Source organism: Leucoraja erinacea, chromosome 21 (genome assembly GCF_028641065.1).
Source record: "Leucoraja erinacea ecotype New England chromosome 21, Leri_hhj_1, whole genome shotgun sequence".
NCBI classification, from domain to species: Eukaryota; Metazoa; Chordata; class Chondrichthyes; order Rajiformes; family Rajidae; genus Leucoraja; species Leucoraja erinaceus.
Genome location: NC_073397.1, coordinates 36808317 through 36832084, shown reverse-complemented (window position 1 = coordinate 36832084; position 23768 = coordinate 36808317). Strand labels below are relative to the sequence as shown.

Here is a 23768-nt window from a genome sequence, read left to right as displayed (position 1 = left end):
GGCAAGTGATAGGTGGATACGGGGGGGGGGGAGGAATGGAGGATGGGTGGAGTAAGTGACAAAGGCTTGAAAGGTGAAAAAGAGATGGAAGGTTGTCCTGATAAGGAGAGAGGGAAGGAGTGAAATGTAAAGCTGGAGAGAGGGATACAGAGCATTCAGAAAGAATTCAGACCCATTCACTTTTTCAACATTTTGTTACGTTACAGCCTTTTTCTAAAATGGATGACATTCATTTTTTTAATCACCAATCTACACACAATACCCCATAATAAAAAAGCGAAAACAGGTGTTTAGAAATGTTTTGCATAGTAATTAAAAAGAAATAATTGAAGTATCACATTTACATAAGTATTCAGACCCTTTACTCAGTACTTTGTTGAGGCACCTTTGGCAGCGATTACAGCCACAACTTTCCTTTGGGTATGATGCCACAAGCTTGGCACACCTGAATTTGGGTAATTTCTCCCGTTCTTCTATGCAGATCCTCTCAGGCTCTGTCCGGTTGGATGGGGAGCGTCGATGCACAGCTATTTTCAGGTCCCTCCAGAGATGTTCGAACAGGTTGAAGTCCGAGTAACGTAACAAGATGTGGAAAAAGTGAAGGGGTCTGAATACTTTCTGAATGCACTGTAGATATGGGTGTTAGGGGACACTTGGATTCACCAATCATTTGGCAGGCTTTGTCCCTCTCCCACCTCTCTTTTCCAGCTTTCTTCCCCTACTCCAATCAGTGTAAAGAAGCGTCCCAACTTGAAATGTTATTTGCCATTCCCTCCACATATGCCACCTGAGCTCCTGAGGTCCTCCAGCACTTTGTGTTTTGCCCAGGATTTCAGCATCTGTATTTCTTTGTGTCAGCATTGAGCCTGCTCAAATTGCCACACAGGAGTGCGGTGGACCATTGGGGAACAGTGCGAGTTGCTGAGAGTAAACACCTAGATGTCTCTTGCACTACTAATCTGACTAAAGCTCTTCTGTTCTTTCCGCAGCTTAAGGAGGAGCAGCAGAAGGCACTTGTGCGCCGGGACTTTGAGCTGCAGAGCCTGAATCTACAAACCAAGCTTGAGCAGAAATTCTGGAACCAGGAGAAAAACTTGTTTGTGAAGGAAGCTGATCAGTTCAAGCAAAACCTCTTCCTGCTTTACATGAAGCTGAAGTGGTTCCTGAAACACTGGAAATGTGGCAAGAAGATGGATAACGACGGGGATGATTTACTAGAGGTGCATTACTTGAAATAGTTAGAGAATCGTGAAGTCATACAGCACAGAAACGGGTCCTTTAGTCCAACTCGTCCCTGCCCTCCAACATGCCCCATCTAAGCTCGGCCCATTTGCCTGAGACGTCTAAAAAACCAATAATCTGTTTCAAAATCTCAAAGCAGCATCAATCCTATAAAACACATGCAATTAATACAAATATAACATCACATCCATATACAGTTACTTCAATGAATCTAGTTATCAGCAAAATAAATGGGTATAAAAATATATCCCAGTGTATTATAAGAATAACACAAATATTCATTGTACAGACAGCATCGTAGCAAATCGAATAAAGAACAATAGCTAAATGGATTGCTCCCATTAAGAATCTTACTCGGGGAGACTGTATGTGTAAAGTCTTGTGTGCACAATGATCTGATTTCTGATCAAAATGAGTAAATAATTTTGCACGTTAAAGCTCTGGATTACTTTTGGCAAGTGAATCTTACCACTGAAGAGCAGCAAGTCAGAAGTTGCCCTCTTTAAGTTGTGTGCTCCATTCATTTAAAAATTAATTGTTAGTTGTATATCATGGCAAAAGATGAACTGCAATTGTCAATGTGTTGCAGTGCCTTCATGTCCTTCACTGCAGTTCTGTCGAACAATGGTTGTGCTTCAATGTGTTTGGCAGGTGAACAGTGTGAAAGATTTATACTTGCTGATTGAAGAAGAGGAGCTGAGCCCTCGCCTAGTGGACAACAGGATGGTGACGGCAGAAGAGCAGTCTCAGAAAACCCTGGAGGAAGCCCTGACACTTCCTGCAGAGAAACCCTTCCTTGCATCACGTCCAAAGCAGGTACGCCAGCAACAGTCAGTCAGCGATGGTGCAAAGCAATAGTTGGTCTAGAGCACTCCAATCAAAATTAATGCTCTCCTTTCTGTGAAATACTGGACGTCTCAATATAAATCAAAATGGGTTTGACCTGCAGTTGTTGTTTGACTGGTGTTGCAATTGTAGGTTGTTACCATGTGAGAATGTAATAAAAAACATTCATGGAGAATGGTTTTTGTCTGAAGAAATATCACTAAAATATGACCTATCCATGTTCTCCAGAGATGTTGCCTGACCTGCTGAGTTACTCCAGCACTTTGTATATTTTAAAATAAAAACAGCATCTGTAATTCCTTGTGTCTCCATTCATAGTGAATTGCTTTAAAGCATTTTGAACGCAGGGACTACTCTCGAGCATGAAGGAGAGTTACAAAGACCACCTAGGACCTCGTGTCGACCATGCTGCGAGTGTAAGTCGAGGGCAAACGCTTCTGAACTCGCGGATTAGGTCGCCCCAGTGGGACAGCCCCTTTATGATACATTACTATTATATTATTATTAATTACATAACTATTAATGTATTGATATTAATTGTTAATATTAATACACTATGTATTGATGTGTATTATTAAGTTTACAATAATAATAATAATAATAATGCATTTTATTTGCTGGTGCCTTTTTGGACACCCAAGGACACTTTACAGGACATAAAATCACAATACATTTATCAATATTAAAATCAAGTTGATCAAAAACAAAAAACAAACACAAAAAAAAATACACAAACCATTTTAAGTCATTAAAGTCAGGGTGAACATGGTGGAAGTTATGTTGGGTATGCTAATCTAAACAGGTGTGTTTTGAGTTGTGATTTGAATTGATCGATAGTGTCCAGGTGACGGATGGGAGGTGGGAGAGTGTTCCAGAGACGTGGGGCAGAGCAACTGAAGGCTCTGGCACCCATGGTGCTGAGTCTAAATGTGGGGACAGTTAAAATTGCAGCTGAGGAGGAACGAAGTGACCGGGAAGGAGTGTATGGTAGCAGCAGGTCAGAGAGGTATTGGGGAGCAAGGTGGTGTAGGGCTTTGAAGGTCAGCAGTAAAATCTTGTAGTTAATCCGGTGGTGCACAGGGAGCCAGTGGAGCTGAGTGAGGATGGGTGTGATGTGGTGCGATGATCTGGTGCGGGTGATGATCCGGGCTGCAGAGTTCTGAATGCATTGGAGGCGATAATATAAGCTTAAGAATCAAGCTTATGAATTTGCAAGGTTTATGAAGAGCAAGGGACATTCCTGTGAGTGTCCATTCACCCATGCTATGTTTCAGAAGTAAGCCGAAATAAGTGGCTTTTGTTAAGTTTGGATTTGGTCAGTTTCTGGTTTTTATTTAGCTTCTGTTGTAACAGTCAGTAAGTGCAGATATTTTCTCCCTGCCTTTTGGTATCTTGTCTTATTGCAACTCCTTTTGATGCATAAAATGAAAGTTTTCAGAAAGCCCAAAAGAATGGGAAATGTCAGTATTTTGCCGGTAAGGTTTTGATTAAAAAATGACAACATCCCTCCACAATTTCGGGCTTCTGAAGCTATTTTTCCTAACATAGAATATGCTTATATTGTTATTAAGCATGGTAAAGGCAGCCACTATTCCTGATAGTAATATTAACATTTGTTAACCTGACAAACAGAATGGTTATAAGGCTGACCATTGTCGATTGTAATGATGGCGTACATTGTAGTAAGGCTGTGCGTGTTCACTTTGGACTGATTTCATATTTTCCAGTCAAACGAATTCAGTCGAGTTGTGGGAGACATCAAGATGATTTTAAAGGACCTGTGCACAGAATTAAAAGAGGAAAGAAGGAGAACAAACGAGCTTCAGCTACAATTTGCAAACGCCAAATCAGCCTGGGAAATTGAAAAGGTGGAACTTAAAAGTTGTGTTGCACAGGTAAGCAAAGCTGGGGACATGCCTTCAGCTACTTGTCCTGTGATGTGAGCAAGCCACAATCAGACGTACTTAAAACCAACAGTCCTAAGGTGACTGCGCTCTATTTTCCTATTATGCAAATTAAGGATCATCTGTCCTTGCTTTTGTTTGATTTAAACCCATCCATTTTCTACTTCACTTATTATGCAAATGGGAAATTAGCGTGGTGCGAAAGAGAAGTAAAATATCTTGATTGAGCAAGAATTCACATATTCTAAATATCAAGAATTTGGGTAATTGACAGGTCCCATAATTTATTTAAAAGTGGCTTGTAAGTAGGAGTTGGGATAGTAAAAAGAGGTTTGAGATCATCTTAAAAAGCAGCCCTTGTGCATGATAGCCCCACACATATGAATAACCAGAATGCATTTTGGAGGTGAGCCAAGCCATTGTTCATACTGATCTATTCAGCAAAGAATTTGTGTGCAGAAACATGGTGAGGTAAAGGTGCAATGAAAAATCTCACAGGCACATAAACTCAGACAGACACAAATTATACATAGTGTACAAAACATTCTGAAAGAAAGACTCTGAAAAAGAAAACCAAGACTTTAGTGCAAAAATATGATTAGAAAAGAAAACAAAAGTCTTTAGTGGTGCAAGAAGTGAACTAGCGGTGTTCCGTAAATCTGAAGTGTTTTGCGTGAACTGTAACCGAGTCTTTCATACATGAAGAATGTGTTTCACATAGCAGTGTGTATTAAAATGACAACTGTGTGACAGGTTTTTACTGGCGTAACTGAGTGAACAAAGCTGTATGATTCCAGTACGTCAGTCAAATTTCTAGGCCATTCCTCGAGTTCCTCAAGGCAAGGAGGTTTCCAGCTCTTTAACCTCTTGAAGAGCTGCTTAGATTGTGCTTGTTAAAATAGCCTGTCCACAATATTGTGCTGAGATTGTTATTTATGATATCAGTTTATGGTCCAAAGATTTATGGCACTTGTCCAGTCTCTGCTTTGTTAATGATCAAATTCAGCAGGGGCATCAGTAAATGTGTTTTGTAAAAGGGTTGGAGGAACTTAGCGGGTCAGGCAGCATCTGTGGAAGGAATGAACAGGTGACTTTTTGAGTCGGGACCCTTCTTCAAACTAGCTATCGTCACGTCCTTACGCGATCGGATTGAAGGATTGTGAAGGCTGCACTTGTAGTGCCGATTACGGTAGAACTTCATTTATCCCAGGAGGGAAATTGGTCGGCCAACAGTCATCAAACGCAAGATGGTACATGAAATTAAAGTGACGAGTGGAAAGTCCAGGATTGGGGATGTGCAAAAATTGGGGGGGGGAGGGGGGGGGGGGGGGGAGAAGGAGGGGGGAGTCAGTCTACCCCACAACCGAAGGGGAAGGAGTTGTACAGTATGATAGCCACAGGGAGAAAGGATCTCCTATGGCGTTCTGGTTGCAAATGGTTAACTTCAATGACAAATCAAGTGTTGGACGAGAAACGAGAGGAAAGAATAGATTCTGAGAGAGTAAAAGAAGAGGTTTCTATTTGTCATTTTTACTTCACCAAATTACTATCTGGACAAGTAATAAGTAGTTTCCAGTGCAAGGTAGATTAATTGGGACTAGGGTAGCTGTGATATTGGTGGCCAGTGTGGGCGAGTTGGGCCGAAGGACCTGTCTCCACACTGTATCACTCTATGACTCTAATTGAGAGTAATTAATACTTATTCACATCATGAGGAGGGAGTTTAGTTTATGTTTACTGGTCAATTGTGTCAACTGTACATTGTTGAAGTATTTATGAGGCAGTAAGATGATATGCCGGTTTTGTTAAAGGCAGCACGGCACATCTAGGGTAGTAGTGTGCCTGGCAATGTTTCACCAGGCAGATGCTTTACTATTTTGCCAACTTAATGTCACCTCCCTAGGTGACAAAAAATTCTTGCTCCACTTTTTTTTCAGTTTGTCATAATTTTGCTTAAACTTAACTTGTACTTACCTTGAGTAATGACCGTATCACAACACAGGCAGTTCCCCAGTTATGTAAGGGTTCTATTCCTGAGAAGTGTCCATAAGCCAATATCTCTGTATCCAATTGCTCTACAAACACCTGCTATAATTTCATTTCATAGAATAGTCACCCTAACACTTCCCGTAATTAAAATAAATCCAGAATTCAGTGATTAATGAATACCATGAAACATTTAAAAACGTACAGGGTCGTTCACACTCACTGGGATTTCCATAAGTTAAGTCATTCATAACCCAGGGACCCCCTGAACAAATCATATCTTATTTATGGCGTGTTGTGATTTTGAGGCAAGTTTAAATTAAAAATGACAAAGAACTTCTGTGTCTATTCAAACTACTGTCTTGAAGTGAAATGGTGGGCTTTTCTGGCATCTTGCTCCTGGAATCATCTCCCTCATTCATTTTCCTCTGACTAGCTGCGCTGATTTTCAAGATGACGTATGTGTGTTGGCTGACATAACTAAACCATGATATTACCAGAGTTTATTTCGGTAGACCACAGCTTCCTTCATTAGTCTGTTGTAAAGACACAGCTGCATGTAAAGCTCTGGGGGTGGAAATGCTGCGATTCAGATGGAAATTTATACGCCGAATATTGTCTGGCAAGCCTTGTGAGAAATCTATCCCTGGAGACAGTTTTTTTTTTGTTGCAGAAATACAATCCATTTGGGAATTTTCAGCCAAAAATTTGGTGGAAATATTAAAAAACGGAATAAAGTCGTACATCATCAGAACTTGTCATTGCTTCTCTTTCCATTAGCAAAGAACCTCCAGCAAGCAGATGCGCTAGAAACACTAATCTAGTCCACATGATGTCTGTCTGTGGAGCTGTAGCGCATGGAATGGCACTTACAGGTTAGCTGGATGTAACGCTGTGGCAACTTTGTGTATGCAGCTAAGAAAGCACTGCACCTGGCACCAGGTGAACATAGTCCCTCACAGACACAACATGATGCAGTAGCTCATCGAGTCAGACTGCAGTCTGACAGGCAGAATCTGAAGAGGGGTTCCCACCCAAAACGTCACCTATTCCTTTTCTCCAGACATGCTGCCTGTCCCGCTGAGTTACTCCAGCATCTTGGGTATAAACCAGCATCTGAATTTCCTTGCTGCACTCTGTATTTCTACAACACTTTGAGGCCGGTTCTCTGGATGCTTTCAAGAGAGAGCTAGATAGGGCTCTTAAAAATAGCGGAGTCAGTGGATATGGGGAGAAGGCAGGAACGGAGTACTGATTGGGGATGATCAGCCATGATCACATTGAATGACGGTGCTGGCTCGAAGGGCCTGCTCCTGCACCTATTGTCTATTGTTGAGATGAGGAGTTGTAAAATTAACTGCATGTGAGTTCAGAAGGAAATGTAAAGTAGAACAGTTTCATATCTTGAAGAAAAAAATTGGAGAGGGAAAGAAATCGTCCATTGAAAGATAATAGATACAAATGACATTTCTAAACTTGCGATAATTAAGACCCGAGTTAATTGTGATAGTGGGAACATAATGAAGTAAAATAATCACCAAATGAAAGTTAAAAGGAGACAGACATATAAGACAGACATCTTACTGCATGGGATTGCTTAGGTTTATTATTGTACAGTGAAAAACATTGCCTTGCATGCTATTCAATCAGATATACAATCAATTCAAACTCCAGTACAGTAGGTAGAGCATAGGATTCTACAGCACACAAACACAGCACGTTCTGATCACGCGTTGTATCTCAAGAGGCAAGCAGTACCGTGGGAGATCGGGGCATCAGCTTTTCACAATCTCCACTAATCTAGATCTACCCACATTTGTGGCTCTCCTACCATTTGACGCAAATGAATGAGTCCCACTAGTCTCTGTCACCTGACACCAAAACCTGTCCTCATTATCCACGCAGTCATTTAATGGCACTGCAGTAAAATGCAATTATCAGAGGCCGAATGATATGTAATTTTATTCTCAGCTACCAGGACAACCAAGTGATGTAGAATTGCATTAATGTGTTAACAATTAATTCCTTTTGTTGTTTTGCATTGGAGTGAGCTTCAATGGTACTGTGTTGGGATAATTTTAGAGCATTGATATGATGTTTGCATCACACAAACTCCTTGTTATAACGTTGTCACTGCATGTGCGTGAGGTGTTGGATTGTGTACTGTATCGCCACTGCCACCAATCTGTTTGGGTTCAGTCAAAGGATATAGCAGATGTGTAGGAAGGAACTGCAGATGCTGGTTTCAACCGAAGATAGACACAAAAAGCTGAAGTATCTCAGCGGGACAGGCGGCATTTATATCATGTTTATATCAACTGACTGGATTGCTTTTCCAGCCTGTGAGTATTGTTTAAAACAAACTCGATGTGATTTGGTTATAGGCACAGGTAGATAAAAATGCTGGAGAAACATCAGCGGGTGAGGCAGCATCTATGAAGTGAAGGAAGAGGTGACGTTTTGGGTCGAGACCCTTCTTCTGTTATAGGTGCGGATCAGTCCCCGCAGGAAACACAGCCTCTGATCTATCGGTGCGCCATGGTATTTATGTAGTAATAAGGAACTGCAGATGCTGGTTACAAAAAAAGACACAAAATGCTGGAGTAATGGGAAAAGAACAATGGCATTCATAATGGGCCTTTCTTGGTCCAGATTGTGATGCAAATGTTAGCCTGTATACTCCAAATCATCACAGACTGCACTTTCTCCTTGGTTCACGTCACTTGCATCATGAAAGTTTTAATCTGAATTAACCAATTATCAATTGTGATATTTCATGAGCACTACATGGTTATAGGTATCGGCTCTTGGCTCAGTATTAAAAATTCTGGGTTCAAGTACCGATGTCACAAATCTAGGTAAAAACTCTCGAGCAGGATTAACAAAGTCCAATTAGAGTTGCCACCTTTCAGATGAGATAGACCCATCAAATATCTCGGGTCTTGAACGACCCCATCTCACTGTTGTACAGAAGAAGAAAGGAACTATCTCCAAAATTTAGCCCTCAATCTATATTGCAAAATTACTACATTTACTCATTATTACACAGTTGCTCATGAAAGCTTGTTATAAGCAAATTGATTGTCATGACTTGAAACAAATGTTCTGTCCCAAGTTCGGTTCTGCATGAGATTACAAGGAAAGCAGAGAAAAAGATATGTTCAAATCCTTGCCCACTGACCCTTGGAAATGCGTGGCCCACGATCAGTGCAAATGGAGAAGGAATATTTGGGCTGATACAGAGGTCCATGTATCAGGAGCACAAAGAAGCGCTGTGTCGGTGGAGCATTCAGAAACTACTCTAAACCAGGCCTTACACAGCATACAAAACCAGAGTAGAATCTTTCATCCTGAGGGACTGTATAAGAAAATGATCATGATGACCACGCATCAAATATATTTCAGTGCATGTCAAGGATTTTTGGGATGTTCTGAAGTCATGGAAGGCATTGCACAAATCTGTCTGACTTCCTCTCTTTAAGAGTCAGAACCGCATCATCTCACTGATGACCCTGTTTATTGTAATAACTCCTGAGTCAGAAGGAAACAAATGTCATCCAAGACATGCTCATAGTTCACAATGGATAAAGCATGCAATCTTGGGGGCAGCCTCTCTGATAATTCCCAGTGTAAGTGATGAAGCAGAATGAGGCGTGAAAGGGAGATGCATTCCTCTTCAGTTAATCCAGGTTTGCAGTATTGGTTGTAGAAACCCTTCTGGCCCCTGTGCTTGCCGCATCAGTTGAGAACTTCCTCTCTCGTCTATGGTAGGGGTTATGTAGAGAATCCCTCAGCTGTGAGCACACTCCTCAGTTTCGTTCTGAAAAATTCGAGGGCATATTTCAGATATTATCCATTTAATCTAGTAAGTTATTTGTTCGGAGCCTAATAATTTGCTTTTAAGGTAATATTCTGAAGTTGGATGATATTTTGTTGTTAGTGGATAATAGAATTAGTTCATGCATCACGGGACCCACTTACGAAAACAGGGACTCGGCACTGAAAGGTTAATATTTTATTGTCTCCTTTAGAATAGGGTGATCCAATTCTGGAATTCATCGGAGAAGCTGTATTTACCATAGAGTCATAGAGCACGGAAACAGGTACTTAGCCCCACTGAGACCATGCTGACCATCAAGCGCCCATTTACACTAATGCTATTTTATTCTCTCCTTCCATCAACTCTGTGTTAAATTCCTCCACTCGCCTACACACGTGGGGCAATTTACAACGACCATAGAGCCGACCACCTTTTGGGTTATGGGAGTAAACCGGAGAACCCAGAGCAAAGCCAAACACAAGGTGAAGAACATTGAGGTTGTGGAAGGAGCAGAGCAATGTGTCGCGGCGGTCCCTCCACTTCACTGCGGTTAATGGCGTCAGAGTTACCTCCTCAGTTTCTGAAGCAACATATGTATAATCAGACAAGTGAGAATGATCTGCATTCCAGAAAGTGTTTGTAATGTAATGTGATGAAAGGGTTTTTGTTATACATTTTACATAAGCAGTGGAATTCACCTGGGATGGACCATTTTCCATCAAATTACATGAACTAAATTGTTTGCATGTCGTTTTATTATTAAAGGGTAGGAATCAGGAGACAAAAAAAAGATTGCTAAGTTGCTGAGGATTCAGAGTAAGGAACTGAATGTTTAACTGTCCCAAACAGCTGGAAGGTAGGGCTGGGAAACTGGCTTGTGACAAAGCTGCCGGAGATCTGAAGACGGCCTTGAAATGGGAGAGGGAAGAACATCAGCAGCTCCTGGCAGAGTCTTACGGTGCAGTCATGGACCTAACGCAGCAGCTTCAAATCAGCGAGAAGAACTGGAGTCAAGAGAAGCTAGAGTTACTGGACCGATTTAACAACGAGCGGAGCCTCAGCGAGCAACGACTGAAGGAAATGCAACACAAGATCAACCAGGTAAGTACAAAAGAGCTTCTTCATGTCTTAGGAACCATACTGCTTCCAAAGTATTTCTAAATCTGTGGTATTGGAGGTTGCTGGCTCTTACAGCAGCTTTCCTGGGAAACTCGCAATCCCCATCATTTACCAAGTGTCTTGGATTGTCCACCTTGGGTAAAGCTACCTGTAAATGGGTGGTTGATGGTCAGCATTGGGCCTAGCGGACTGAAGGTCCAGATTGCGCGCTGTTTCTCTCTGACTCCACCATTTGATAGATCTGAACGGGTGAAGGTGACTACCGCATGTAGTGCTGGTGATCAAAGAAGAATCTCCCCTCGGATCCACATTGTTCACTTATACCCTGCCGGTGTCCACTGCACATTCACAGACTGAACAAAAACTAAAATATTTTTAGGCAAATATTTAGGCCCTTATATCCCAGTATTGCTTCAAACTGTATTTATTGTCATTCCCTCCTAGCATGGGCCAACAATAATGGTCCTGGCATTGGAATTAAGTCTAAACCTGTGCTTACTGTATTGTGGGAACATTACCCAGCAGTAGGCACGGTGGCAACCCATTACTAGAGTTAAGATGTTGATGGAAGCAGCATTGCCATTTCCACTGAAAGTAATGCCTGTCTGGTCCATGGTCCAGTTGGTAACTTTATTGGCAAAGGTTTTCATTGTTATTCCCTCCTTGAGTCAATGATTTACGTTAATTCCACAAATTGAATATATTCAACGTTATCTACATTCACAAGAGAAACATCAAAACATAGAAGCTCCCCACTCATTTCATCTTTCACTATTGCATCATGGAGCTCTGCTTGCTTACTGCCCAAGAGATGGAGCTTCAAAGGAAATATCAGATATTGCAATAATGAGCTGGCCATTACTGGCTGGTTCCCACAGAGATTATGTGTTCCTTACACAATCCACTCTGCATGACACCATGATCTCAGTTCAATTTTAGACGGTAGATAATGAGCATTCACTGATTTTCTGGAATTGTTAGGCCAGAGGTTGTATCACAGGTCTACCAATGTTCTTCATGTAGGGAGGTGGGTGTATGGAATGTGCTGCCAGAAGTAGTAGTTGAGGCAGGTACACTAACAACAATACAGGGATATGAAAGGTTTAGAAGGGTCCCAACCTGAAACATCACCTGTCCATGTTCTCTGAGATGTTGCCTGACTAGCTGTTATTCCAGCTCTTTATGTCCTTACGGTTTAGAGGGATGTGGACCGAATATGGGCAATGGGCCTAGCTTAGATAGCATGAACAAGTTGGCCGAAGGGGTCTGATCCTGTGCAGGATGACTCTATTTGAATTTAGTTTTTTAATATATTCCTGCAGTTGCCATGAATGGACTTTGTAGATTTGTGCTTCTGACAGGACCTTACAAAGGGAATAGAAACCAGAAAAGATATTGTGATCTGCAAGGTTTCGTCTCTTAGAGTTAATGAAAGGCAATATGGAAGGCAATTGCAGTGTGAATGCATTGCTGCAATGTGAATGCATTGCTGCAATGTGAATGCATTGCTGCAATGTGAATGCATTGCTGCTGTGTGAAGCTGTCCAAGACCCATCGGTTATAAAGAAACTCATTTACCATCCTCCACGCTGTTTGCATCACTAAGCTCTGCTCTCTGGGGAGGTAGCAGTTTTGATGGCACAAACAGTACTAAATTATGAATGTTGGGACAGTTATACTAATATTGAAATAGAATTAGGATGCTGCAGAATGCCTGGGCAAATGTTGTTGCAACAAGTGTACGTATGGTTTAAGAAAAGGCAGAGTGTGCTGGAATGCACAAGTGGAGCTTGCTTGCCATGTCTTCAGGAGGATCTGTTGGAGGCATAAGGGATTACTGATTCACCTCGGCAGTAGATGCAATGATTTGGATGCCAGATTTTCAGCAAACAGAACCTCTGAAAGTCTAATGGGCCTGTCCCACTTGGGCGACTGCAGGAGACTATGCGGTCGCCACATGTTCGCGGGTGGTTGCCGGGGAGTCGCCTTCATGGTTGTGAGGAGTTCCCGCATTCTGGGAACTAGTCGCGGCCTCATTAAGGTCGCCGCAAATTTTTCAACACATTGAAACATTAGTGGTGACTAGAATGAAGCCGCCATGGAGAGTAGCGAGAATTCTCGTGCCATAGGTGGGTCGCCAGGAGGTCGAAGGTTCTCGTGGGTTGCAGCCAGTGCTGACCAGTGAATTTAATTGGCTCATTGTGGGGAAAAAACGTAAGCAGTAGTTTTCAGAACCAAAGATAACCGGCCGGTAATGTTAAATATCCGCCGAGCTTCACAGCCGTGTAACTCTTGACTTCTTAAAAGTTGTCTCCACTCCTCCTCCGCCCCCCATCCCTCCCCTCTCCCCCCCTCTTTTAAAGGATTTACCGTACACTGTGCTTTAGCCGTCTTAATTACAGCGGCAACCTTTATGTTCATCGCGGTGTGTATCCGTATCACAGTGGCTTTGTACCGTGTGAATTTCACTCAGACAGCTTGCCCTGTCCCCCGCCTGCATAACGGGCAAGTGATTTGACAGTCGCCTGAAAAATGGCCTGTGGGACAGGCCCATAACGCCATTAAATGAGCAGCCAACTGCAAGATCCTGCAGCCAAATCACATGTTATATTAAGCTGACTGCATTCACACATCACAAAATGGTTGGACTCATCTCATTCCACTTGCAACATCATGCGGCATGCTTATTTATAATTATTCAATCTAAAAAAAGCCACGGCGACTGTCATTTTACTATTGCTTGTTGATAGGAGCTGTATCAGTGCAAAAACAAAACAAAAAACTGCCTTTTTTTCCCATTTAAATGCCTCTACCAAGTATGTGTGCATGTAGAATGAACTTCTGTCAGCCAATATTAAGGCCTGATGTATGTTGCCACTGTGTAAGCAAACCCTGCATACTCTGTGTGATTGTACACTCAGTGTCCTAATGCATGTGAATACACACAGAATGCAGGAGATGTGAGATCAGGAATATACCTGTTGTTGCTGGCCAGTGGAATCATTCCCTCCAACTGCTCCGGGAATCGACGTTCACATAGGCTGGAATATTTAAAAGTTCATCAGGGAGGCAACATCAGCAACCAGAGTTTACTTTTCAACTTTGAATCTGCTCCCGCACCGAGGTTGCCTCAGGAGAGTGATCCTACCTCCTACGGCGTTAGCAGTTGGATGGGAGACTGCAGGATTCCACCTGCCTTCAGTTACAGATGTGCTGAGCCTGCCCCTTGTCCAGGCACCTTGTCACATCACGCCCTGTCTCTAGCACAGCACAGAGAGCCCAGTGGAGTGCAGTAGAAATCTGGTGCTGCCCCTGTCTCCTCTTCGCCTGTGAGTTGAGTATTGCAATAAAATTACAGAAAGGAAAATCTCTTACCTGAAGGAGGAAACAAAGTCCACTACAAATATCAAGTGTTAAAGATACTAAATGTTATCCACATAATTCCCTTTATCATGTGTCTACACTGTTAATGGCTCGATTGTAATCATGTACAAGTGCACAACCTTTTATCCGAAAGCCTTGGGACCAGACACTTTTCGTAATTCGGAATTTTTCGGCTTTCGGAATGGAAGATTTTTAGCGTAGATTTTAACGGCTGGCTCAGTGGTAGAGTGCTCGGCTCATATCCGCGAGGTCACGAGTTTGCGCCTCGATCCCGGCAGTTACTCGATCGCGAGTTTGAGTCTTCAATGTAGTTTTTTCTTGCAGAATAGGAGAGAATAGGGAGGGTTAGGCTGGGATCATTCTCTGCGAGATGATCTTAGTTCAGGAGACAAGTGTAGGAGAGGTGTACTGACTGTGTGGGCAGAACTTTGGAAGTGATTGCCCACCATTCTCAAAAGCCGCTGTGTCTCCCTGTCCCTGGGATAGCAGGGGGCGATCAAACAGCACAATACCCCCCTCACCCTCCAACTCCAGAGGAATCCGCTCCCCGATGGGCCGCTACGGCGACAAGTGGCAGTTCGCCCACAGCCCGAGCTGCGCCACCCCAAGAACAAGACGTACCTTGCACACCATCAGCTTCTGCCCCTACGGGGAGCGTGTTCCTCTGGAGTTGGAGCGGGCTGGGCTGGAGTTGCTGATCAGGGATCTCCGTGCTTGCAGTGGGCCTGGGGGTCGGTGTCCCGATGAGGGGGCGCAGCTCGGGCTGTGGGCGAACTGCCACTTGTCGCCGTAGCGGCCCATCGGTGAGCGGCTTCTGGTGGTCCTGACGTCTCTGGCCACCCCCCCTGTACAGGAGCTGAGACTGGGAACTGTACCGCCCTTGCAGTTGAGCAGGAGAGTGGGGTTGTTTGCAGTTGCAGAGGGAGGGGGCAAGGGCGCTATTCGGAGCTTTTCGTTATTTGGAATTTCGGATAAAAGGTTGTGCACCTGTACTTCCTTTCTGCTGACTGGTTAGCATGCAACAAAAGCTTTTCACAGTACCTCAGTATACGTGACAATAAACTCAACTAAATACAAACAGGTTTGGCTTGTTTAAAGTGGAAGTAATCCAGCACCCTACCAAACCACATTGCAGCTCAAAGGACAGCACATCATGCTCTTTTCCTTTCTGAATCAGATCAAGATACTCTTAAATCAAAGTCAAATACTTGCATCTTTAAAAAAACTTTAGGGTAGAAAATTCCTTCTGCAGTTTCCAAATGGGTTTAGCCAGCATTTGAAAATTAGACTGCATCTGAAGGGAATCGTCCCCACCCACACCATTCTGCTGTGTGGTGTTGTTGCAGTGAAGTGTATCCTTAACCCTGGGGAATGACCGGGACAAATTGCTGGGTGAAGATAGATCAGAGAGCTGCAGAGGTTTAGTGGCAGTGGCACTCGAGCATTATATTGTCCTGCTGGCCCAGGGATGTGGTGGCTTTTCCAGATGATAACTGACCAGATATAGCCTGAGGAAATTCAAACAGATTCACCAGAGCCTGAGGGCAGTTACTTCATTAGTTCCAAGTCACATTACATGTTTGTATTTTTTTTTCAGATGCTGCAGCACAGAAACAACATAATGGAAACTTGTGATGAATTGGAGGCAAAGGGGACTAATCTACAACGGTAAATATTGTAAAACAACAATTAGATTGCAAGTGTAGAAACAGTTCGACAATTACTGCCGGCTTCATTCACAAGTTTGATACTTGACCACATCCAAATTAGCTAACTTTTAGTTGCATTTGCTTTGCATTGAGCTGAAGTTTAAAATGTTTGATACAGAGGAGTGGAGGGAAAAGATCCATAAGTAGATCATGCAGCCTCTCCTGTAGGTTCTGCTGGTCAGCTTCATTTATTCCCATTGCTGCATTTACCTTTAGAACCTGGCAGATTCTGATTTGAAGTTTTCAATTGACACAGCGTTGCACACATTCTCTCGGGTGAAAGCCCACTGACCTAATTGTGATTTTTTGTTTAAAGATTGTTCTTACACATTGCTCCAACAGATGAATTTGTTTCTGTTCCACCACCTAATGGAATTATTTAATTGTTTTAATAATAACAGTTGCATCAATGTTTAACATTTTACAGGAATGATAATAGTCCCATTTTGTGTAAACTAAACACTGAGTCAGTAACTGCAATGGATGTAGGAGTGATGTTAAGGTTGACTAGCTCACGTGGACAAGTTGGGCGAAAGGGCCAGTTTCCACACTGTATAACTATGACAGAGCTATCGATAGTGTAGAGACACCAAACGCCGTGAATAAACGGTTTCTTTATTCAGGCATTATAGGTTAGATATACATCCACGTTTAGTCAGAGGACTAAAGTCACAGACACAAGTCATTGTTGCTGCTGCGAGGCCGTTGCCTCGTGGGCTCGAGCCAGGCTCTTGCTGAGGTGGCAGGTCACTCACGCGAAGAGAGAAGGGGAAGAGAGAGAGAAGGTTGACCCGGGGTTTGTTATAAACTAGGGCACACCCCTATACCCCGTGACAACTCCTTCCCACCATTGCCCAGTCATGTGACCCTACCCCCGAGGGTTTGCATAGCAAGTGGCCTAACCGCTGGGTGCCGCCACAATAGAACGTTTAACATCGTCAGAACCATAACAGATTTCTATGTAGGTTATCCTTGCTATCTGCGCATGAGATTAGTATCACCCTGAGTTTGCTGGCTATTCTCCATGTACATACACTCTCAGTCATTTAGACCCTGTCTTTAATGATATGGGAAGTCAACCCTTACATGGCACTTGGAGATAACAGATATGTGATACGTAACTAGCATTTCAGTTGTAAAGCTCTGAATTCCGCTTGTAACTAACTTTGCCAATGTAAGGTCAGCTTGGCACCATAATTTATTTCTTAGTCCATTCTTTTATTGCACAAAGGGTAAAATAAATAATCCATTTTCAAATGCATTATTTCTAGAGCCAAGTCGGTTTCTTCAATGTCAGAGTTTGAGAGCTTGTTGGATACATCTCCATATTTACCACCCACAACTGGACCGGCATCAAAAAGCTTCAAAAACCTTGAGGAGCTGAACATAAAGAATCGGAAACACGCACCTCACGATGATGATTCCTTGTATGAGAAATCAGAGGACAGGCTGATCAAGCAATCAACGACGGAAGTGCCTGTAATCTCATCCTGGGACTTCACCATGACCGCAAATCTGGTTAATCCCCAACTGAACAAGAAGCAGATGCAGAGGAGCTACACCGCCCCAGACAGAACGGGAATCCGCATTTACTACAGCCCTCCGGTCATGCGCAGGCTGGATGGCTCTTTGGTCCACAGCAATGACGGCAAGGTTGTGATTGAACCCGGTTTCCTGTTCACCATGGCGAGACCCAAACAAACGGGCGATTCAGAGCGTTCAGAGAACGTGTGCAGCAGGTGGTTCAATAATCTGTCCAAGCATCAGGAGCTGTTGAAGAGTGGAAGCGGAGATCGTCCCGTTTCCGTTCCCACCGCCGCTGCCTCGGGGTTTACATCTGCCCTGCGTGATCTACAGATATCGGGCAATATGAGCGATGACATGAAGGAGGTGGCCAACTGTGTGAGGAATGTGATCTGCACCAACCCGCTGGAGAGGGTGGTCAATGATACAGCCAGCCAGACGGTCGGGGTTGTCAGCATCGGTACCCAGACAACCCGCAGTATCAGCGTCGGCCTGCAGACTGAGAGTCCCAGGTCACTCTCCAGCAGTCTTCACCGATCCTGGGCTTCACGAGGCTCCTTGCTGATGCCAACCCAGAGTTCCCGCAGCAAGCAACTCTCGTCGTCCTTGGAGAAGCTGCCGACAAAATTCGAACGTCCCTGCTGTTCGCCAAAGTACGGATCGCCCAAACTGCAGCGGAGAAGCTCATCAAAAATAGATCACACAAGGGAGCGAAGTCCTTGGGCCATGTCCCAGAGGGGGCAGAATGAGTCGGCCTGGGCTAGGTCCACGACTACCAGGGATAGTCCCGTGCTGAGTTCAATCAACGACGGCCTCTCCAGCTTGTTTAATGTCGTCGAGCATGCTTCGGGAAGTGTTGACTCCATTTGGAAATCAAGCCAGCATGAAGCAAAAACAAAAGGGGACACATCAAGATATGGGATTGTCCAGGAGTTCTTCAGGAACGTGTGTGGTAGATCCCAGAGTCCAGCGAATGGAGGTGACAAGCCAATAAAAGTACCCATCTCTGATGAAAGTGTCAGGAAAACAGATGTGACCACTCCAGTGGCTCAAACACAAGTCGAGAGTGTCTCCCGTATCGTTAACAAAAGGCTTTCCAAGCAACCAAACAAGGAGGACCAAAAACCACCAACGCCCACTCCAGGCCAGGGACCTAAAGACCACGCGATGCACGGGATGCCGGCACGTCTGGTCTGCTGGAGGTAAAGTTCTTATTTGCTCTTCTATCTCATTTAAAATGTCATCTCTTAAAGCCACATATTTCACCAGGAGCTTTTATATTTAACATTTCCTAACTAGGATATGATTATCTTTTAAATAGCATACAATGGCATCATGTTCAGCACAGACATTGTGGGCCGAATGGCCTGTTCCTGGGCTGCACTGTTCTATGTAGTCCAGAAAATCAGGCATTCTGACACCCCCAATAAACTGACTGCCAGATTATTGTAGAATCAGTATATTTTCCAGTTATAAACCAGGTGCATATTGTTTAATACAGGGTGGTGAATGTTGGTGAGGAGTGGGTGCCAAATGTCACTTGTGACTGTAACGACAAACAGCTAAACTATTCCCCAGCCTATTAACACTGCATGTTATCCTGAAAATGAAATTGCTGTCACTTTGCTACTGCCATTTTTTTTCCATTTGAAGAAGCGGTATATTTATTTTACATGGATGATACCTCTGAACAATCTCCTAGAATCATCTCCTTAGCTTGGTAAAAGCAATTGTTTCTCAGCCTAGATTTTGAATTAACATTTAAATTACTATTAAAACACAAAATACTTGTGCTATAACACCAGGATCAATGCTCAAACCAAGGAAACCAAGCCTCAAGTAGTATCTATACTGCTTATACATACTGTAGGAAAGAACTGCTGGTTTAAATCAAAGGTAGATACAAAATGCTTGAGTAACTCAGCGGGACAGGCAGAAGGAATGGATGACGTAAAGAGTCTGAAGAAGGGTCTCGACCTGAAACATCGCCCATTCCTTCTCCCCAGAGATGCTGCCTATCCCGCTGAGTTACTCCAGCATTTTGTGTCTATCTTCTTCTACACACTTCCGCTATTGGGCAATAACTAACTCCAAATGCAATAGTTAGTTATCTACGTTAGCAAGCACAGATAAACTAATTGTGTAGAATATCGTGATTCTGAATGCTTGTTGGGTGAAATGTTGCACTGTTTAATATTGACATTGAATCTCATTGTTGTTCTTGTGCAGGAGGCCTCCTGTGACTGTACATCTCAGTCCCTCACCTCGTGCTTTCCGTCCAGATCATCAGCTCGCCACTCGTTATCCCAGTGTAAATCACGCTCTTTGCCTTCAGATCCAAATGCCTCGGATGAAAAATCAGGCTGAGTACTGAACTGTGCCTCGTAGCTGGGAGGTGACGTGGCTCTGCCTTCTAAAGTAATCCTTGCATATTGCGCTTCACCTGGCAGCCCAAGTGTAATTTGAGATGTTCAGAAGAGATTTTCAGGTTTTATTGTCGAGTTCACTGTAGATTGCAAAATGTAAACTGGTGGAGAAGCAAACTGTTGATTTATAATCACAAAACTCTTGAGGGACCTGGGTTACACTGCTGAGATGGTTGAATCATTTCCACAATGGTTTAATCGGGTTATGAGAACAGTATTTACTACATTTCTTTCATCTGTATTGCTGTTGTATGATTCCCTTTAGTGACCAGTTGATGTGTATGGATCAAGAGGTGGTTGGAACAGCAATCACTGTTGCACCAGTCCACAAATATACTTGACCAGGGAGACATTAACTGTTGCTGAAGCATCTCCAGATTGACCATTCCCTCCACAAGTCAGCTCGGACATTAGTGCAATTTGGTTTTATTTTTGGCCTAACGAAGATGAATTAGATGAGAAAACAAAGCAGGCGCAGTGGGGCAAGGGCCTACTGTTATATGTGCTATTTATTGAAGTTCGTGCTTCTGAAGATTGTGCAGTCAATGTATAATAAGCAGCTGGTTTGATACCACTGGATTTGGCCCAGTGCTGAACATATTTTACCCTACAGTGTTTCGATAAATTAATCATCGACTTTTAAATGTTAATTAAAGACAGAGTGCAGTCATTGGTCACAATGGAAAGAACTTGTAAATTGCAGGGTCCAATTATTAGTTAGCTTTCTCTCACATTTTCAGATTGTTTGGTTCTGGAACAAAGCAGTGAATCACAACCAGCTAGAACACTTGTGTTGAAGGGATCAATCGTCACGTTAGTTTTACTGAAGTGTTTGGTACTCGAGCAGGAACGACCATTCATTATTGTTCCTGCAGGTGCCCCTCATTTAACTTGGCCTCCAACCCTGCAATGTGTTCACTGGGAGCCAGACGTGAGTTACAACTCATTTTGGGAAAGAAAGGTTAGATTCCTTGCATGTTCAAATTAGGTGTCCTCACTAATGCTTTTTGGGGCTGCCTTGCATGACTGGGTTACCCTGAACAGCATTGGCCCAGCTCTGTTATGGAAAACCAGGTGTGTATTGTGCTCTTACAGAAACCACTGCCGACTGTAACCACCGCAGTAAGTTTGCCAACAGTAGAAACATTTGTATTCTCCAATTTTAAGTAATAACCCACTTCCCCCTCTCCCTTTCCTGCCCCTCCCCCCCCCACCCTGTGTGCACCCATGTCTCCCACTATCCCACCCTCTTCTCCCTCCCGACTCTGCCTGTCCACTTCCATCTATATCACTCCCTCTGGCTTTACATTTCTCTCCTCTCCTTGTCTCCTTTTCATCTTTAGCCTTAGTCCACCCCTCTGCCACATCTCCCACCTCCACTTACATCGCATCCACCTATCACTTGCCATCTTTGTCCTCCCCCTACTACATTAGTCTCGTCAGTCTGCAGAAAGCTCCCGAAACGTCATCTGTCCATTCATTGCCTCCACAGAAGCTGCCTGACACGCTACATTCCTCCAGCACTTTGTTTTACGCAAGATTCCAGCATCTGCAGTTCCTTGTGGTTCGCTGTAGTTTTTAAAACACTTTATTGACTTTATTACAAAACCTAACCCCAAACCCTACATTTAAATTGTATGGGCGGCTTCTGGAAAGGTCTCTGGAGATATGGTTTCCCATTGGAGACAAGACTGGACCAACTGCACCTTGTTGCAAGAGTGGGGGATAGTTTCAGCAGAGTGTCTGAACGTTTCTGTGGGTGGGGGGTGCAGTGGACCAGCTGTAGATGGGGATTGTTGTGTGGACTAGCACTACATTGGGTGGGTGGGGAATGGCTATGCATTGTGTTGGGTGTGCTAATGCTCAATGGATCAGCTGTATATCATAGAGAAAAGACACAAAGTGCTGGAGTAACTCAGGGGAGGTCAGGCAGCATCTCTGGAGAGCATGGACAGGTGATGTTGTGGGTGTGGACCCTTCCGACTATCTTGGAGGTGGGGTGGGGTGGCCAGCAGGTTCCAATCATTTGGGCAAGGGTTTACCTGTCACCAGGTTACTGTCGGAGTAAGACCATTTTGCCCAAAGAGTAGCATGTGCAGGTCATCGTGGTCCAAGTTCCCCAGCAGTTCCCAAGCCAAGAAGTATGAGACGTCATCTCATGTAGCCCCAAAGCATCAGTCAAAGTGGGATCACAAGAGTGTCTCACCATTGGAAATAATAATAACCTACATAAATCACAACATTTGTACTGTTTTATGCAAATACATTTCTCAGTGTAGCTGTTCAAATTTAATATTCATTCCAATGAAATTCCCCTTTGGATTGACATAACCTTCCTTTTGTGTTTCGTTTTAGTTCCTCTTTTCCAATTAATTCCCTGATCTATCATTCCTTATTGTCGACTCCGAGTCTGGTTTGTAAACCCATTGTACTTTTCTCTCCAAAGATTCTTCTTTGGTCTTTAGATGGGCCAGAAAGGTTTTAATTTGCCTCACAGATGTTCTTTGTTCTTTCCCACTTCCTTGTCTCCACCACTGCCGTGCCTTTGCCCACTCCATCCCCTCTCCGCTGTCCCAGTAAACGGCGTTGCTTTCATCACCCTGTCAAAATATGGTAAAATGATCAAATATGCCTGTTTGTAAGATGCAGATAGGGGGAATGATGGAGAGAACAAAGAGAATGTCTGTGGTTTGATGGAGACTGGTCTCAGCATCGAGAGCAGGTTGGAGACTCAGGGCAGCTAATCTGTCTAACCAGAGGGAGCAGAATGAGGATTGTTGGAGGAACCAGAGCTAGGAAACATACAACCTGGGAATCCGAACAAAAGCTGGAAGAGCTCTCTGTGCTTCCCTCGCCCAACTCATCCATGCCAGCCAAGATGCCCCATCTAAGTTAGTCTCATTTGCCCGCATATGGTCATCCCTCTGAACCTTTCCTTTCTACGTACATATCCGAGAGTCTTTTAAATGTTGTTGCTGTTCCTGCCTCATCTACCTCTGGCTGTTCATTCCATATACCTATAACCATCTGAGTGAAAATGTTGCCTCTGGTTTGTATTAAATCTTTCCCCTCTCAGCTTAAACCTATGTCCTCTGGTTCTTCATTCCCCTACTCTGAATAAAAGACTGATTCAGCCTCATGATTTTATACACTTGTATAATATCACCCTTTAGCTTGTGTGCTCCAACTCTCCCCCCCCCCCCCCCATAGCTCAGGCCCTCAAGTCCAGGCAACATCCTCGTCATTCTTCTCTACACACTTGCCTATAACAGTGTGACCAAACCTGAACGCAGTATTCCAAATGCAGCCTCACCAATGTCTTGTATACCTGTAACATAGCGTTCCAACTTCTATACTCGGTATGCTTACTGCTAAAGGCCACTGTAGCAAAAGGCTTCTTGACCACCCTATCAGCCCGTGATGCCACTCTCAGGGAACTCCTAGATCCCTCTGCTGTACATCGCGCCCATGGGCCCCATTGTGAAGGTTCAGCCCTGGTTTGACTTCCCACAACATACACCTCACACTTATCTCAGCTCCCTTAGCCATTCTTCAGCTCACTTGCTCAGCTGATGAAAAACCTGCTGTCATTTTGGGCAACCCCCTTCCCTGTGATACCACCTCTTTAGTGCCAGATTATTCCACTTTGGCTTCCCTGAGCTTGGCTACTCTTCACAATATTCTCCCATTTCATCCCCATTGTTGGCTGTTTGAAGATGTATATCTTTCTCCACTACTACCCCTCCATCCACCAACACCCAAACATCAACCATCTATTACTTTTGTATTTACAACATTGCGGCCACCA

The 23768-nt window shown here is 43.7% G+C and overlaps 1 protein-coding gene across 1 annotated transcript in view; it reads left to right on the top strand.

Moving 5' to 3' along the window:
* LOC129707548 (protein SOGA1-like) overlaps positions 1-21278 on the top strand; it is a 68485-nt gene extending 47207 nt beyond the window's left edge. Inside the window, 8 exon segments of the mRNA XM_055652680.1 lie at positions 990-1220; positions 1894-2058; positions 3816-3983; positions 10648-10899; positions 15899-15969; positions 17282-18695; positions 18698-18736; positions 19764-21278. Of these exon segments, the coding sequence (XP_055508655.1) occupies positions 990-1220; positions 1894-2058; positions 3816-3983; positions 10648-10899; positions 15899-15969; positions 17282-18695; positions 18698-18736; positions 19764-19901 (2478 nt within the window). The 3' untranslated portion in view covers positions 19902-21278.
* The last annotated feature ends 2490 nt before the right edge of the window (positions 21279-23768 follow it).